Genomic DNA, 16683 nt, shown 5'->3' with positions numbered 1-16683 from the left:
CAAGACCAAGCATAGTAAACAGTGCTGATTATAAAGAGTTGCCTTGTGTATATGTGTAAATACTTGCGTATTTCTATATTATTTATTATTAACATTTGTGGAATATGCGGGATGTTTAAAATTGTGATCTGTATAATTGTTTTCAAAGCCTTCCAAATGAGGTGACCTGTGAAATAAGGATATTTACTGTTGTTTATATTATTTGGAGTATATATTTAAAGTGTAGATATGAATATGATGCCATAAACTTCCCAAATTCAATTTCCCAAACACAGAATTTGCTGTCATTTGTTAAGTGAGTTCATAAAGTATGTGCATTCCAGGTTCGTAGCACATGCTGTATTCCTAACTCCCAGCAACAGCCAGAGGCAGACTGAGAAGTCACCTAAATCCAGATGTCCTCTTCTAATTCTTGTCATGAAGGTGCACTACGAGTGGTGGCGAAGGATCCTGAAGTACTTCTGGATGTCGGTGGTTATGTACACCATGCTGGTTCTCACAGTTGTCTACACCTTCCAGTTTCCTGAGTCAATACACACCTGGGGTAACATGACGGGCCTGGATAAAAAAGGGTGAGCGCCACTGAGCAACTGCCGGTCTGAGCAGCAGGATACTGACTCACTGCCTCCTCCGTTTCCCAGAGAGGCACAGCTTATGGCTTGGTCATCAAACAAACTGTTTGTCTTGAGCTATTGTTTTTGTTTTGTTTTGTTTATTTTAGTAGCTTTGCCCTACTAGCGTAGCAAAGCATATGTATAGTGGCTTTAGTTGGGCTGAATGGAGGAGAATTTTAGAACAGAATTCACAGATGTCTTATTTTCTTAGATTTTTTTTAAGTAGATATATAGGTAGATATTTATGATGTTACCTAAAAAATCTATTACAAATTGTAGTAGTTCAGTTCTAGCTGCCCAGAGTACAACTACTTTAGTATGTATCTGTTCTTCCAATTTACAGAGCACAGTTGCCTCACGGCTCTTCAGATGAACCTGCATATTTTAGTAATTAAAAAAGCTACAGGAAAGTCTGAAACTATTGTTTCTTGTTTAAAGAAATATACCTACACACTACCTCAAGTAGTATACTTAGTTATGTTAATATACTCAGCCATAAAAATATAATCAACTATAGTTGATATGTGGTTGTTAAAAGCCAATAAACAGAACATGATATTGTTACAGTATGCCTGATTACTCGTGACAGCTGTGTCCAGGGGCACTATGATATTAAACTGTTTTCCTGTAACATACCATTGTAATAGGTATATTTATTTATTTTTTATTTCATTTTTATTTTGAGTTTGGTTTGAGTTAGTTCAGATTTAGTTTTTAGACCTCCCAGTCTCAAACATAGGTGCCAGCGCCTCGTCACGCTTGCTGTGTTGGCAAATTTGACTAAATTACCTTAAGTACTTTAACTATAATTACAGTGATTTAAAGGGTAAGGGTCACATTTATGTGAGAATTTCTTTACATTTTCACATAAACTGAATAAATTCTTTTGGTTTAAGGTCATACTGTAGATCGCTATGATGTCACAATAAACCCCCAACATATAATTATTACACAACGTTATATAAACACCTGGTAGTATTAAATGATGAATAGATTAGATTTTATCTACAGAGTCAATATTCAGCTCCACTGTGCTCAGTCTTCTAGACCTCAGCAGTTCTTCACACAGTAACCTTGGGAGTGGTTTAAGCTTAATCTCACAGTTTTCTGTTTCCTTTGAAATGTTTGTGAATGCAGTCTAGAAGCCCTGGGCTTGAAGCAGTTCGAGCTGGGCGAGCTGTTCATCAGGATTTTCATTCCCACGTCCTTCTTGCTGGCGTGTATTCTCCACCTGCACTATTTCCATGACCGCTTTCTCCAGCTCACTGACCTCCAGGCTGTAGTGGCTAAAGAAGAGAGCACTATCTACAGGTGAGACACATGCTGCTTTTTTCAGTTCATACTTATAACAACAGTAAAATGATGGGAAGTTGTTCAGATATAGAAATGGTAGAAAATTTGGTTTTATGGGGTTATTGTAAGTACATTTTCTTTGCTTTGAAACTAAGTGTCTTTTCTCCTTGTAACTTGGAAGCTTTTGGTTTGCTGTAGAGCCCGACCGACACCAATACCGATATTTGGTGATCTAAAAATCCGAAATATCGGTCAGTATGTTGCTTTGTTTTATGCACACAAACAGATTTCCCTAACATTTATTATGTGTAGTTTTTTACAATTTTGTACCAAGATAGTGCAGAATAAAAATAAACTTGTTTTATTGTGGATTAATTGTGGAGAATAGTGCCCTCTGCTGGGCAAATTATGCAACGTAAGCACTCATAACATCGCTGAAGGGTGTTTCCCCTTTTTGCTCTTTGCTTTTTTTTAAATTTTCATTTATCAGCCAGTAAATGAAAATGATATGCCTGATATATCGGAAAATATTGGCCCATGCGGTCATGCAGTAATGCAGTATATTGGTCATCCGATATATCAGTCAGTCTTTAGTTTGCCGTGCCGCCCCATCCCAACTTCTGCTTGTTACATTTTGTACTTCACAACTCCAGTGCAAATTGATTAATAGATAAATTATTGCAATAACTTTCCACTACTCAAGAAGTATGCATGTAAAACCCAGTTCATCCGCTTTTATGTCACACCTTGTTACATGCCCGCTGTAACCTCATCGGTCATTGCGTGCTGTGTCGTGCAGCTGTGTGTCATAACATCCACATTTCACAGTCTGCGGCATGGGTCATTTAACTTTATCGTTGTTTTTGTGGATTCCCCATTGTTCTGCTACTACTTGCTCAGCTCTTCTTCCCTCTGCTTCTCTCTGTCACCTGCTGCTATCTATCTTCTCCGCCTGTTTCACTCACAGCCACGCCAAAGTCAATGGGCGTGTCTATTTAATCATGAATAGGTGGGTATTTGCTCGCTTTCTGTAGCATCCATCACCATCCCATCTCACCTCTGAATCTTAGCGTTTTCTTCCTTTTGCAATACATCCTCAGCACCCACAGTGTCTTACCCCTGTTACCTTGTTTTTGACGGTATTTTATCATGAGAATCTGAAATATCTTGCACCTGAAGATCAGGTATTTTTCATGACATGACTGGTTTTCTTTTTTGGGGTTTTGAGGTTTCTTTATTTTGCCTGTAGCCTCCTCTTATTTGGATTTTCTGTTAGCTTTCTGGCTCTCTTAAAATTGTCTACTTCTGACAGGCAACAAACTTTCTCATGCATGTTTAAAACTGCAAACCGTTCTTGCTCCCCTCCACTATCTTTACACTGATCCACACCCTGATCTATGCACTGAACCCCAGAAAATTACCCCTTTCCTATAAAAGCTCGCCTCCCTCAAACCACTGGAGTCCTGCAGCCAGTTTTCATGCATTTTAAAATGACGTTTCAGCCTGTTTTTTGTCAGTTTCTCTTCTCACTGTTTATGATGACTTCTGTGTAACTATATTGTTCTGAGCAGCATCAAAGAAAAAATTCCCACTCCACAGAGCAAGTAAGTGTGACTACCAAACACCAAAATGCTCGTCTTGACATGCAGCCAGTCCGTGCAAGCCAAACCTGAACCTTGACATGGCTCCATTATTGCCTGAAAAGACATTAAGGGATTAATGCCTCCCCTTAGTTATTTATCTGCTGCTCAAAGATCAGACACCATGAATACAACACAGATTATTTTAAAGAATGCAGCAGGAATGTGCACTGCTTTTAGTTTGAAATGCCTGATGAAACACTGCTCTGTTGTTCAGTTAGCAGAACGAGCAGATTCCCATCCTGCATCGGAGTCATTTGACAGTCATCTTGACCTTATGTATAATTTTTTCAAGTATTTATATACTTATGAGGACATAATACCTTAGGAAAATGATAAAAGAGATGTTTTTTTGTTTTTAGGGATTTGGTTTTTTTTAACTGATGTCTTGGTCGAGTTTAAGATCAGATGCAGATAAATTTATGGAATATTAGGACGAAAAACTTGCGAATCATTATCTTACAATAATGATCGTAGCGTATCCTTGTATGTACGTCTGTATATATCCCGTCGCCTCCTTTCAACGTGTGGGCCAATCTTCTTTTTAAACATTTATCATAACGATTTATTATTAATGTTCAAATTAATGTACCTATATGACCCAGTGGTCACCAAAATTTGTATAATCTAAATACGAAATATGAAGATTTTTATTACAAGAAATGCTGGTTGGATTTTTTTTTTTGATAAAAGAATAAGAATTCTACTAAATTGTTGTCTAAATAATTTTGTGTGTATAATTTTGTTTATTTTTATATATTTCTTTTGGGTTTTATATGTCTTTGCTAAAAAAATGATCAAATCAGAAGTGTATTCATGCTCGAACCAATAACGCCTTTGGAAGTTTAGAATTTAGTTGCCACATGCTCTACAATTATTTACAGTACATAATATGACATTTTTTTAATGGATTATTGGGAAATAAAAACACAAGAAATAATGAACTGTGATGAATACATTTATAGATATTCAATATTCAAGCTCAACATTAAGACCATGAACAGCAGTCAGTGCTGGCATGAAGATAGCAAGTGGAAATACGAACAAAAAAAGACACATTAGTCCTGAACCTGTACAAACACAACTATTCTAGTTGTCTTCCAAGTTAACCAAACTCTATGGTTAACACACAAAATATGGAAATGTACAGTTCCATAACAACTTGATAAATAATAAAAACAACAACAAGAGTAATTACATTTAAAATCCATAAGTCACAGAAGGTCCTCATATGTGTATTAATACAGATCTGTGCCCAAGGTTGTGTGTTCGTGTGCGTTTTTGTGTAATAATTTCTGCCGTGTCTTCAGACTGGTGGACCCGGATGGCAGCCTGCCAGACCTCAGCATGCTCAGTGCCAGCTCGGTGGACGCGATGCTTCTCAGAGAGGAATGTGAAACACATGTAAAGGAGAATATGCAGGAGGGTTGGGATATGGAGAAAGAGAAGGAGCAGGCCCTGGTGGTGGTGATGGATGACACTGACATGACTAATGAGAAGCCCAGGAGCTTGTCTGACCCACGGCAGTCCAGCACAGAGGAGAGCCAACAGTGCAGTGCGAAGACCGAGCCGGAGCCGAGCACGGAGCAGAGCTCAGGTACCGAGCAGCACGGCGGGTCCATGACCTTAAATGTGGTTTCAAAGATACTGTGAAATATTTTACACTTGCATATCTTTTGTGTGAGTTTCACTTGATCTAATTCATTTTTGTCTAATCAAGTATAGCATTCAACTACTAAAATAATTTTTTCTGTATAGGAACACTAATAAAGATTTATCATCTTAAAAAAAGTTTTATGAAAAACAATTTAAAAGTACATGGTTAACAACAACAATTATGCTTTAGTATTAAAAATGTGATTTTGATTAAAGAGCAAATTCATACTGGTGGATTAACCATTACAGAAAACAAAAATGATTTTTGGTAATCACCAATGCTGTTAATTTAGGGCACCTTACATTGGCTGGTGGTCTAATAAACTATTGCATTGTGGGTGAAAGCTTTAAAGTTTTTGGCAATGTCTAAGTCAGACATTAATCAAGCATAAATATTCAATCACTGAAACTAATTTTTCTATTCAAGAATGAAAGTAAATAATATTAATTTCACATCTTAATCAAAATAACGCACTTTTTTGTATGTCAGTAAATTAGAAAATTGATTTAAAACTGCAATAACTATGTTTTAGCATTAAAAAAATAATCCTGTTAATTTAACAGCTGTGGTATAAACCTTAAATTAGGTTGTGGTCTAAAAAATTAGTTCTTTCAGAAGAAAATAGCAGAAAATGCAAAATTTTGTTGAACGATTTACTGATGCATTGTTCAGTTGTTTAAAATAATTCTGAAGTTGATGTTCTGTCAACCCTGCTGGATCTCTTTACTCTCACCCTCATTTTCTTGGCAGTATAGATATATCCTTGTTCTTCCTTTGCTTCCCTCTTTGCTTTGCGTACGGTTTAGTTTCCACATAAACTTTAATGTCAAAACTGTGTTTGTGACAGAACATTTCTGTCAAAGCAGCATGTTTCTTTTTTTATAAAAGGAAATGGCACATTAATGTCATGCTGATTGCAAGTAGCTGTCATAGACATACTCGTGATGGTAATAAAAAGCTAGCCAGCGCACATGAGTCATGCATCATGAATTTAGTGCTAAGCCTCTAGTTCTTCAGTTTGCTCTCAACTTCGTTGTGGTCCTTAAAGGTCAAGCTCTGTGCTGCTGCCCTGGTATCTTCTACCTGCACTCACACCAGCCAGTTATTAATCACTGCTGCAGAAGTTGTACTGCAGGTTTTTTGGTTTCAGCTGATTTATCTCGAGTTTTGCATTACGACACAGCACATAGCTCAAGCGCTCGCTTTTACCCTCCTGCTAAGGCCGACCAAAGCTGCATTACTAGCATATTTACACAGACAGTCTTGAATGAAAATGTTGTTTGTATGCACAGAAAATAAAATGGGTGATAAAACACAACCCTGCGGCCCTGCAGGGCCTCTTAGTTTATAATGAGTTGTGGGCTGTACGAGGTATATTCTCTCAGACTTTCTTAGCCAAACAATGGGGCCTCTATTAAAGCCTGAGATAATATGGATTTTGTAAACGTAAACAGGCTCTAACATAATATAGTGGTAGAGCGTTTTTTTTGTGGGAATATAAAACAAATTATTAAGTCCTGTTTCTCAGCTAAATAAAACAGCAGTTTGGAATTTGCTTGTTAATACATATTTTAAGCTCATTCTCATCAAACTTCACAACTTTAATATTGGAAAAAATGATGTTAACAATCCTGTAGCAGCTTCAGAATTAATATGAAACACGTGTTTACCCACTGGGTTTGAAACATTTAAACGTTAAAACTTTGTTTGCTACCATAAAGTAACCAAAAAAATTGAAATTACATTTCTGAAATTTAGTTTCTAATAGTTTATTCTTTGTCTGTAGACAGACTAATGAAGTCGAGGAGTAATTGTTTTAGGCTTAATTAAATATTTACAGCAAGGTATTAGTGAGTAAAAGCTCTATTTTCTTTACCGTCTTACTTATTATTATTACTTTTATATATATATAAACAATCAAACCTTCAAATTTGTCAGATTAATTGATTATTTTCTTTAGGGGTTGACTCTAAAAATACAGTGGCTACGTCAATTACAAATAATTATAACCAAGGAATATATATATATATATAGGGATATAAAGAAGGGACCGTATATCTACCGTTTATTTCTGAATGAACTGTAGAAAATTACAAACATGTGGAATGTCAGCTAACGTCGTCCTGAAGTAAAGCTTGTGCAATCTTCCAGCTTAAGTTGACAAACTTGCAGATGAAAAATAGACGAAACAGGGATATTAGTTTTTAAACACTTTCCGTTTGCACCTCTTCAGTCTTGTCGCTGTCCCATTTAAACGTTTCTGGTTTTTGTCTCTTTTTCCTCAGATCTGAAGAATAAATGGCACCTGGTGGTTGACCGTCTGACAGTGCTCTTCCTCAAGTTCCTGGAGTATTTCCACAAACTGCAGTTGTTCATTTGGTGGTTACTGGAGATCCATATCATCAAGATCGTTTCCTGCTATGTTGTCATGGTTGCTATCAAAGAGGTATGAAAGCTGAAGAATTGACTTACTTTTGTACCTCCAGCAAGACGAAGTTAAACCTGCCTGAAAGCTATATTTTATTTTATTTGGTCAGCTTTCATATCAAAACACCACAGGTGGTAATGTGTTTCCCTTCCTGTTGGTTCTAAAACTGAGTACTGTTTATAACTGCTTTTACTTAAGTCCCATCTTCTCTTTCCTGCCTTTGTTAGCACACCGCAGTATATCCTGGAGAGGCGCTGCTATTTTAGTGCAACTACTTCTCAGATACACAAATAAAGCTGATTTCTTGCAGCACTAATCTAAACTGAACTGTTTGGCTTGTATGCCACTATTATTTGGCATACAAGCCAAATAATAGTGTGGGGGATTCTGGAGAATTGTAACAGCTTCTACAGTTTGGAGATGTAAAGAAGAGTCTGAGGTTTTCTGAGTTTACACATGAACTATGAAGTTTAACTTGGATAACCACACCAGTCATGAAAACTCTTTTGACAGTGTTTACAGTCATAGTAAAAAGATAAGCTAAAAAATGGTGTCATTATTAATTTAACAAAAGTTAATCCAAAATGAAAAACGGTGTATTAAAACAGTACACCCCATTATTCGGTAGCTTAGAGAGACACCTGAATAACTTAAAGTACAGAAATCATTTTCTATCTGGCCTCATCGGCTTCCCACGTCATTGTGGAGGACTTTTAGCCCACTCATAGGAATTCATGTAGGTCGGGTTTTTACTGGGTCACTGCTTTTTAGATTAGTTTTTGATAAATAAGTGATGACACAGTATAGTGTCTGATGTAGGGCTGGGAATCGATCGGTTTCTTTTATCGATTCGATTCTAATTCACAAGGTCCCGATTTGATTCGATCCCTGAATTAATTCGATTTGATTCCATTTTGACTGAGACAGTAAGAATTTTATAATTCTGATAATTTATCAGTACATATGCTTATTTTTATATCTATGTATACAAAGCTGACACTTGTGAGACTTCATCAGAGGTGTGAGCATCACAGCAGATGTCTTTGTGTCAAAGTAACTGAAAAATATGAAGGAGAATTTCCTGGCCTGACTTTTTATAGCAGATAAATTATTCTGCAGTAGATCAAAAATGGAAGAAAACCATGAATCAACATATGAACATTACCTGATGCTGTTGAAGTGAAACAGAGCAATGTTAAAGAGGTTTTATTAGAGACACAGCTAAGTGTTTTGCAATTTGGCACTTTAAAAAAGTGCAGCAGAAATGAGGCTTTCTTGTCGGAGCGAAACAGCGGGCGACAGTACTGTACACAACGGTAGACTGGTGCGTAATAAGCAAGCGACTAATGCAGAAAACAGAGATTTTTGATGGTAAACTGCTCTTGAAGTACATTGAGACATAGAGCTGTGCAGAAAGTGTGATTTTATTGTGTCGGCAGCAAAACAGCAAAAGTAAGAGGGAATTAATGACGATGTTTATCAAACATGAAGCGTAGTTTTGATCTTCTTTTGCTGCTGGTTCGGGGAATTTTTCAATCATCACTGATTTACACCTGTTTTCTTTTCAGCGTGCAGTGTGTGTGTGTGTGTGTGTGTATTGAATAATTTTATATTGAAAACAATTTATAGCCATAGTTGTGGAAAAGAGGTATGAATGATTGAGGAGTTTTTTGTACTCATCACGTCTATTGTCTTTTGTGCAGGTGTCTTTGTTCAACTATGTGTTCCTTGCATCCTGGGCGTTTGCACTGCCGTACAGCCAGTACCGGCCCCTTGCCTCTAGTGTTTGCACTGTCTGGACGTGTGTCGTCATCGTATGTAAAATGTTGTACCAGCTGGACTTAATAGATCCCAGCAAGTACTCCAAGAACTGCACTTCGGTAAATATTAATGTTTCTCAACCAAAGTTGTATAGAATACATGCTGTTTTTTAGCATTGTCCCTATTATCCTTAATTAAAGTCAGAGTTTTTGTAGATTCTCTTGATTTTGATTGATGTGCGCCTGCTTTATGTCATGATTTTTGTTGGCGTTTGGCATAAAAACTCTGGAATAAAATGTTTGCATTCCAAAAGAGACAAAAAGCCTTACTGCTAGTTTCCAAGATTTTAATTAAAGTACTTTGGTTATTTGAAGCTCCATATTTTTTATTCTTGGATTCTGCTAGCAAAGCTTTGGCTGATTTACAGATCAAATAATCCTTGTTTATCGTATACTCACCTTAGATCAGCTACTCACTTCATCCATTCCAGAAGATCTGAAACAACAAGTTGTTTTAGATCCTCTGCCTTTGAGCTACGTGTCTTCCCATTGTCTGGCCCTTATAAAAAGAAAGTTTAAATTACAGGTTGGTGGGACTTCTATGCTTACAACCAAAGCAATGTGTCTGAAATGACCAACATAGGATATATGTGCTCTCTCTGACATCATTCAGAGCCAAGGGTAGAAAAAAATCTTTGTTAAAATTAGCATTTAGAGCAGCTTGAATCCTGAATTTTTGGCTCATAGGGACTTACTCTTACACACACGGAACTCGATATTTGAAACTTTGACCATGTTTGATGAAAACATAATTCCTACTTTAGGCCTAGTTTTTAATTCTGCTAGACTTAGTCCATATCTGGAAAACTGACCCACTGTGTTTTTGTCCACAGTTATGCAGAAACTCAACAAATAAGAGTTTAATGTTACCAGAATCTCTGTTGTATAACGGAAGAGTGGATCCAGCCAACTGGGTGGGCCTCAGGAAGTATGACGACCTGCTGGGCTACCTGAGGGTAAGGTCGAAATGAACCACAGTTCTTTTGTCGTTGTTATACACTGCCTATTAGACTCTATTCTTTATTATTTATAGAGCAATTATGAATTTACAACTACCGTGTTTATAGGAATATTGTAATGTGGGTTTTTTTAATTATTATTAACTTTTATGTCAACAGTAATCTCGATTTCATGTTTAATTCATGCAGATTTGGGTAATTCAGTCAAATATGAATTGTTTAACACATCAGAATTAAATCCCACTCCCACCTAGTGCTATTTCACTGTTTAAAGTCAGTATTTAATTTGAAATAATATCAAAATTCCACAAAATGCAATCAGCTGAAAAAAGAACAGGCCTAAATGAATATTCCACTGCAATACATTCCTAAGAAAACAGTCTGTGTTGATGGTGTTTAATTCTTTTTCTTTACTTTCCTGTGTCACCTGCCGAGTGTCACTTTGTTTTACCCGCACCTCCAAATCTCTGTACAGGGAAGGAGGTGATCTGTGTTTTATTCAGTGAGATGAACACAAGACTTTTGGATTTTTAAAATAAACAAAATGTATTTAAAAAAGCCAAAAAACTGTGCTCTTAATATTGAGTGATAACAGTCCATAGCAAAGGTTTTCAACTACAGACTGTCACAGGCAGCAGGCCTGCTGCTTAACTGTAATTCAACGGGTTGTAGAGCTCACCTTTGTAGGAACTCTTATGTAGATGATGAGTTGTGTGTTTGACAGTCAGGAGGAATATTTGTAAGATTCTTTTGTGAGTATCTTCCCCCATCCCCTGGAACTTTTACGGGAACTTAATATTTGTGAGATCTCAGACTCTGAATACTTAGAATTTCTATTTTATTTAGTTAGCAGTGGTTTTCATATTGAAACATTTTCACTATGTGTTTGTTGGCATAATGAAAAGCCAGACTGGGATTCAGATCATCCCTCCGTGCAGTTACATCTCCACTGTCTAAGAGCAAAAGGGAATTTCTTATTAGATTTTCTTTGTAACTTAGATCGTTTCGATGTGCAGTACTGAAATCAGTCACTAGGGATACAGAAATAGCAACAGAGAAGGACACACACACACACACACACACCAGCAAATCACATCTTGATTGCAGTCTTGTAAGTCGGGTTTGTGTTTTTGTTTTCTTCACACTTTTAGTAGTTTAATGTAATTCCCTTGACCTTGTGAAAATATGAAGTGCCAATCAAATGTTGCCAATAACTGGGACTATTCTGCATTTTTTGTCCTTTAAATGAGGAAAACCAGCAATGTTAAAGTTGGTCTCTGGATACTCCCCAACCCGTCGTCTGTAATCCTCAGCCCATTTAATCACGTTTAAATATTTTTTAAAGCTATATTATAAAAACACAGTTCATAAAATCTAAGCGTTTTGGGGAATTTTCTCTTCCGACCATCTGAGCAGAACAACTTCTGGATGCTGGCTCTGTTAGCATTGGAGGTAACCATCTACCGCCATCAGAAATACTTCAGACTGAGGAACAAATTGTCACCTCCCGCTGCCAGGATTATCTTTCATGACATCACACGGCAGCACCTGGACATCAACATTGTCTGCTTCATCAAATACTTCATCAACTATTTCTTCTACAAGTTTGGACTTGAGGTAGGTGGCATAATGAAGTAGAAATAGTCAAAATGTGTACTGTGCTCCACTGCTTCATGTACACTCCTCTTGTGTCTCCCTTAGACTTGCCTGCTGTTGGTCGTCAACGTCATAGGGCAGCGTATGGACTTCTACGCCATGCTTCATGCTTTTGCCTTAATAGCGGTGCTGTACAGGCGTAGAAGGAAAGCCATTGCTGAGATTTGGCCCAAGTACTGCTGCTTTCTGGCATGCATGCTTACTGTTCAGTACTTCGTCTGCATCGGGATCCCACCTGCAGCCTGTAAAGGTTTGTGTAATCAAATGTGCCAGATTGCACTCACAATAACCAGACACTTGGTGAGTCAAAAGCTGATTAATTTCCTCGTAAAGTCATTCTTAACAATGTGTCTGGTCCAGATAACTGACTGATTCTCCAAGATGCTTATCTATCTCATCACCATATCACCATGGTGAAGTAGGTCAGCAAAATTTTTCAGGCACCAGGAAGACAGGAAATTTTTACCGTGCAGATTTTTCTTTGCTTGTATTCAGGAGTTAAAGTGGAATTCGTGAAGTAGTGAAGTGTGGGGGAAGAGAATCACTTAGAAATTTGAAGTAGATTTGTTTTCTTTGCCTACAGGCTGTGATCAGATAACATTTTCTGCTGCTGCTCTGAGAATTACTGCTGTTTGTGGATTTAGGAATCCAACTGAACTCAACAAGAATAAACAAACTTTACATGAGCTATAAAGCTTAAAAACTGTATAAAGATCGTATAAAGTTTATACGCTGATGAGTGAATCTAATCAGGATCATCAGCTTATTTTAAATTGATACACTAAACCTAATGTAACCTAGCACTGACAATGTGCACCACAGTGTAATGCAGTTACCCTGCATTAAACTGTAAAAAAATGTCTATTATTTTCATGCAAACTGTAAAACAAAACCATAGCAAGTTGGGATATCATTATTTTATTACTGAGTAAGTCTCTCCATCCCATCAGCTGGAAGCAATGCCAGGCTGCAGCACAAAAATAAATAAATAAACGAACTCACTCTGTAGAATAACTTGTTACCATCGGATTTAATTACTCATTAAATGAAGGTGATATAATGGTTTAAATAATGTAAGTTAAAAGTCAGTTCATTATTGTTTCAGAGATAAATTAAGGCTGTTTTTCATGTAATTACAAAAATGGTCAACACATGATGCACTTTTTTTTTTCCTTTTTTTAATCTGTTAACATGTCATGGCTCCGTTCTTTTACGGTTCTTCAAAGCAAAGCGTGATATTTTTATGATGTTCGTACATATGTCTGATGATAATTTTCTCTTTTCAGGTTATCCCTGGACAGAAAATGACAATGTGGTCAAGTGGCTCTATATTCCAGATTTCCGCAGCAGGCCCAATCCTTCATTCCTCATCTGTGAGTTTTGTAGTTAAAGTGAAAATTTGTTTGAAGAAATAATGAAAATCCTTCATTAGAAGTTAGAAACATGGATGTAAATCTCCATGTGATTAATCATATTAGTGGATTATTCTTACCAATATATTAGTATATCAGAAGCATTTTGTTATTACAATAGTTTGTAGTTTAAACTCCAACATGGCATAATTTTGTGTTAAAATTATAATGTATAAAGTAACTAGTAAATAAAGCACTCAAACACATCTAGTGGTGTTTAAAAAACTGCAAATAAACTTTCGACTTGTAGTGAAGTAGAAGGATGAAGCCGTTTGTCTGCAGTCTCTAAATAACTAAGCTAACTTTTAAAATTTGAGACTTGAATACAGTAAAGCAAATGTACCGTCAGAGGCAAAAAGAAACAGTTGTTTTATCTTATGAAGATTTAACACTGATTCCACAAATAGAAACACTTTCATCTCCTCTCCTCTTTTAGATGACTTCATGTTGCTCCTCTGCGCCTCCCTCCAGAGGCAGGTTTTTGACGATGAGAACAAGGCAGCTGTCCGCCTCATGGCCGGTGACAATGTAGAGATCTGCAGAGACCTGGATGCAGCTTCCTTCAGCGTCCACAACCCTGTGCCCGACTTTATCCACTGCAGGTACCGCAGCTAACACTCCAAATTAGATATACTTTCTTTTTGCTTTCAGTAAGTACTGCTGGAAGTAGTACTTATTGAAAGTAGTATGCCTTAAAATGTTCTGTACATGTAGCTGAGGCAGAGGATTGTGGGTCAGATAGGCCAGAAAACATGCTGTATTGTATACTACAAAATGCAGATAAGTGCTGGTGCTCTTAGTATTGTTTTGATACATTTATTTCAACATACTGTGTATTAAGACATTTTTTTTGCCATATCAGTTAGTGTGGCAGCACTGGTGCTGGATCCTTGATTCAAAGCTTTGCTCACTACAGTGGTTGGCCTTCTGGCCTTGCGTATTTCTATTGGTCCTACATGGATAAAGTGTATTGCCGTATGTACCTTTTTAAATGATTTCCAGTTTCTGAAATAGATTTTACATTAGATTCTCTTTTCATCATTTTGCGGCTATTGCGTGGCTCAGCCACCATTAAGACAGAGGTCAACATGCTGAAATGGAAAGGAAGTGAAGTAGCCAGTCTAATTGATGCTTAATGATGTTGGGTGCCTATCTATGATGTCGGATACAAAACTGAAATGTGCTCCATACAAGTGGAGCTGTTAAAAGCTAAGTATGTGTATTTGAAGCTTTTTGAAAGTATTTTACAGTCAAAAATTGGTTTTAGAAATTTATAACAGGCTTCAACATTAAAGAAAAACCCATTTGGTTGTTTTAGTATCCATAATTTATTTCTACTCAGGATCTTCTGTCTTTGTCCCTAATTTCCTTTCTGTCTCCCTATTGTCTCTATCTTTAAAAAGCCTAATATATCTCTCTCAGCAAAATTAAACTCAAATTGGTTGAAGTGAATAGTCCAGCACAACACAAATGTGTATTTGCAGTTATGTATATAGATGTGTGTGAAAGACGGATTCATTGTAATTTATTTCTTTAATGCATTTTCAGTGTTTTTTTTCCTTGTCTCCAATTCTCTTTGCTTTTTTTGTGTGTGACGCACTCTCGTGACATCTTAAGTTGGTTCGTGTTTTATTTTGTTACCTTGTTTGTCTCACTCTGCAATTATTGCCCTGGAAGTATATGATTTGAGACAACTTTGGAATTACTAAATTATGGATACTAAACAATCCGCAGATTGAAGTTTTCACATTCCCATTACAATAACACAATTGTATCTCTTAGAGCACTGGTTCTCAGACTTTTTCTGGCATGTCCTGCTTCACAAGCTGACAAAATAGATCAACAAACAGGCTGAACACCCCCCTTTCTGCCATTTGCGTTGTCAGAGGTGTGCTCTGAAGGAAACTGTTGTTGTGCTTGGCTGCTAACTGTGTAACTGCAGAAATCTTAAGTGGGATGGTGCTGAATAAGAACATTCTCAGTCAGCAAATACTTTATCCCAGAAAAATAAAGGTAAGAAAAAAATGACAGCTGACAGTAGCTCATGTCAGAAGCTTAGTGAGGGATGTTATTAAATACATGCTGTATACATAATTTAGAAATTCCTGATCTAGATACTGACTTTGCACATAAAGAGTGAACGCAGGATGTTGAGGGGAAGAGGGCGGAAGTTAAAAAGACAGCAAGAGCATCCTGACCTGTCCACACTCATTGATTATGTGCTCTTCAGATTCCACTGTTTTGGTGTGCAAAGTGGACAAGTCTTTTATTAACGCACTCTGTGTCCATCAACAAGCACTAGTAGTGCAAGAGAGAGAGCTGTACAGCCCGTCTGTCCATGCCACAGCAGCTCTGCACTTATTCCATCGTTTCCCTCCAGAATCGAATTACGGATACGGGGTGGGGGGAGAAATCCATAATCCACAAAAACACTCTGTCCGTCACTCCCCGACTCAGACGCTTTTTCCTTGTACTCTAACTCAATAAATAGCTTTTAAGTATGGAAAAGGTATTTTCTCCCCCTGATGAAGAAGGACACTCACTCAGCTGTTCCGGCCCTTCAACGCATCGTCCCATCCAAACCCACTTCATCAGAGCTGCTTTCTAAAGAGTTGAAGCTGTTACTGTGGCCCCATGTATCTGAAATTAATGCACGCTACATCTCATGTTTCCACTCTGCGCATCATATCGTCAGCCTTTCACATGGAGCCATAGACATGCGCTTAGCATGTTGGAGACGCGCAAGACATGCAGCAGTGTACCTGTGCTGAGCGAAAGGATCGGGTTACAGCTCTCATTCCCATTCATTGATCAGATTCTAAGTGACATTAAGTGATATCCTAATTGTGAATGATGAGCAGATAATTCTCTTTTGACTTTTGCTATGTGGTAAACATGTACCCTAACCTGTAATAGCAGCTAGCTGGGGTCCATGGGGATTAAAATCAGCTCATCAACTACATCCACCTCCCTCAATGCTTTTTCTTGACAGCAACAGGCCTTGTGTAAATATACGTCTTACTCTATGGATTTATTTGAGAATTCAAGTGCTCAAATAAGTCCACACAAGATGACATTGCGAGACATGAGTGAAAAATGTTGAAAAACGGTAGTTGTTGAACACAGAGTAACGACTATTTTGCTAATTAAATTTAATTGAAATATTTAATTTAATTAAAATAAAATGTTTAGCTTTAAGTTGAA

The 16683-nt window shown here is 37.2% G+C and overlaps 1 protein-coding gene across 7 annotated transcripts in view; it reads left to right on the top strand.

Moving 5' to 3' along the window:
• The window catches only part of piezo2b (piezo-type mechanosensitive ion channel component 2b), a 90520-nt gene that overhangs the window by 45950 nt on the left and 27887 nt on the right, over positions 1-16683 (top strand). For all 7 annotated transcript variants that reach the window (XM_019348296.2, XM_019348299.2, XM_019348297.2 and 4 more), the window contains 10 exons: positions 424-572; positions 1752-1925; positions 4858-5144; positions 7490-7650; positions 9336-9512; positions 10286-10408; positions 11828-12028; positions 12113-12317; positions 13354-13440; positions 13916-14081. In XM_019348296.2, the coding sequence (XP_019203841.1) occupies positions 424-572; positions 1752-1925; positions 4858-5144; positions 7490-7650; positions 9336-9512; positions 10286-10408; positions 11828-12028; positions 12113-12317; positions 13354-13440; positions 13916-14081 (1730 nt within the window). The remainder of the gene's footprint in view (positions 1-423; positions 573-1751; positions 1926-4857; positions 5145-7489; positions 7651-9335; positions 9513-10285; positions 10409-11827; positions 12029-12112; positions 12318-13353; positions 13441-13915; positions 14082-16683) is intronic.

This window comes from Oreochromis niloticus, linkage group LG18 (genome assembly GCF_001858045.2).
Source record: "Oreochromis niloticus isolate F11D_XX linkage group LG18, O_niloticus_UMD_NMBU, whole genome shotgun sequence".
In the NCBI taxonomy this organism is placed as follows: Eukaryota; Metazoa; Chordata; class Actinopteri; order Cichliformes; family Cichlidae; genus Oreochromis; species Oreochromis niloticus.
Note: the sequence above shows the minus strand (reverse complement) of the source record. Positions and strands in the feature narration are given on the sequence as shown.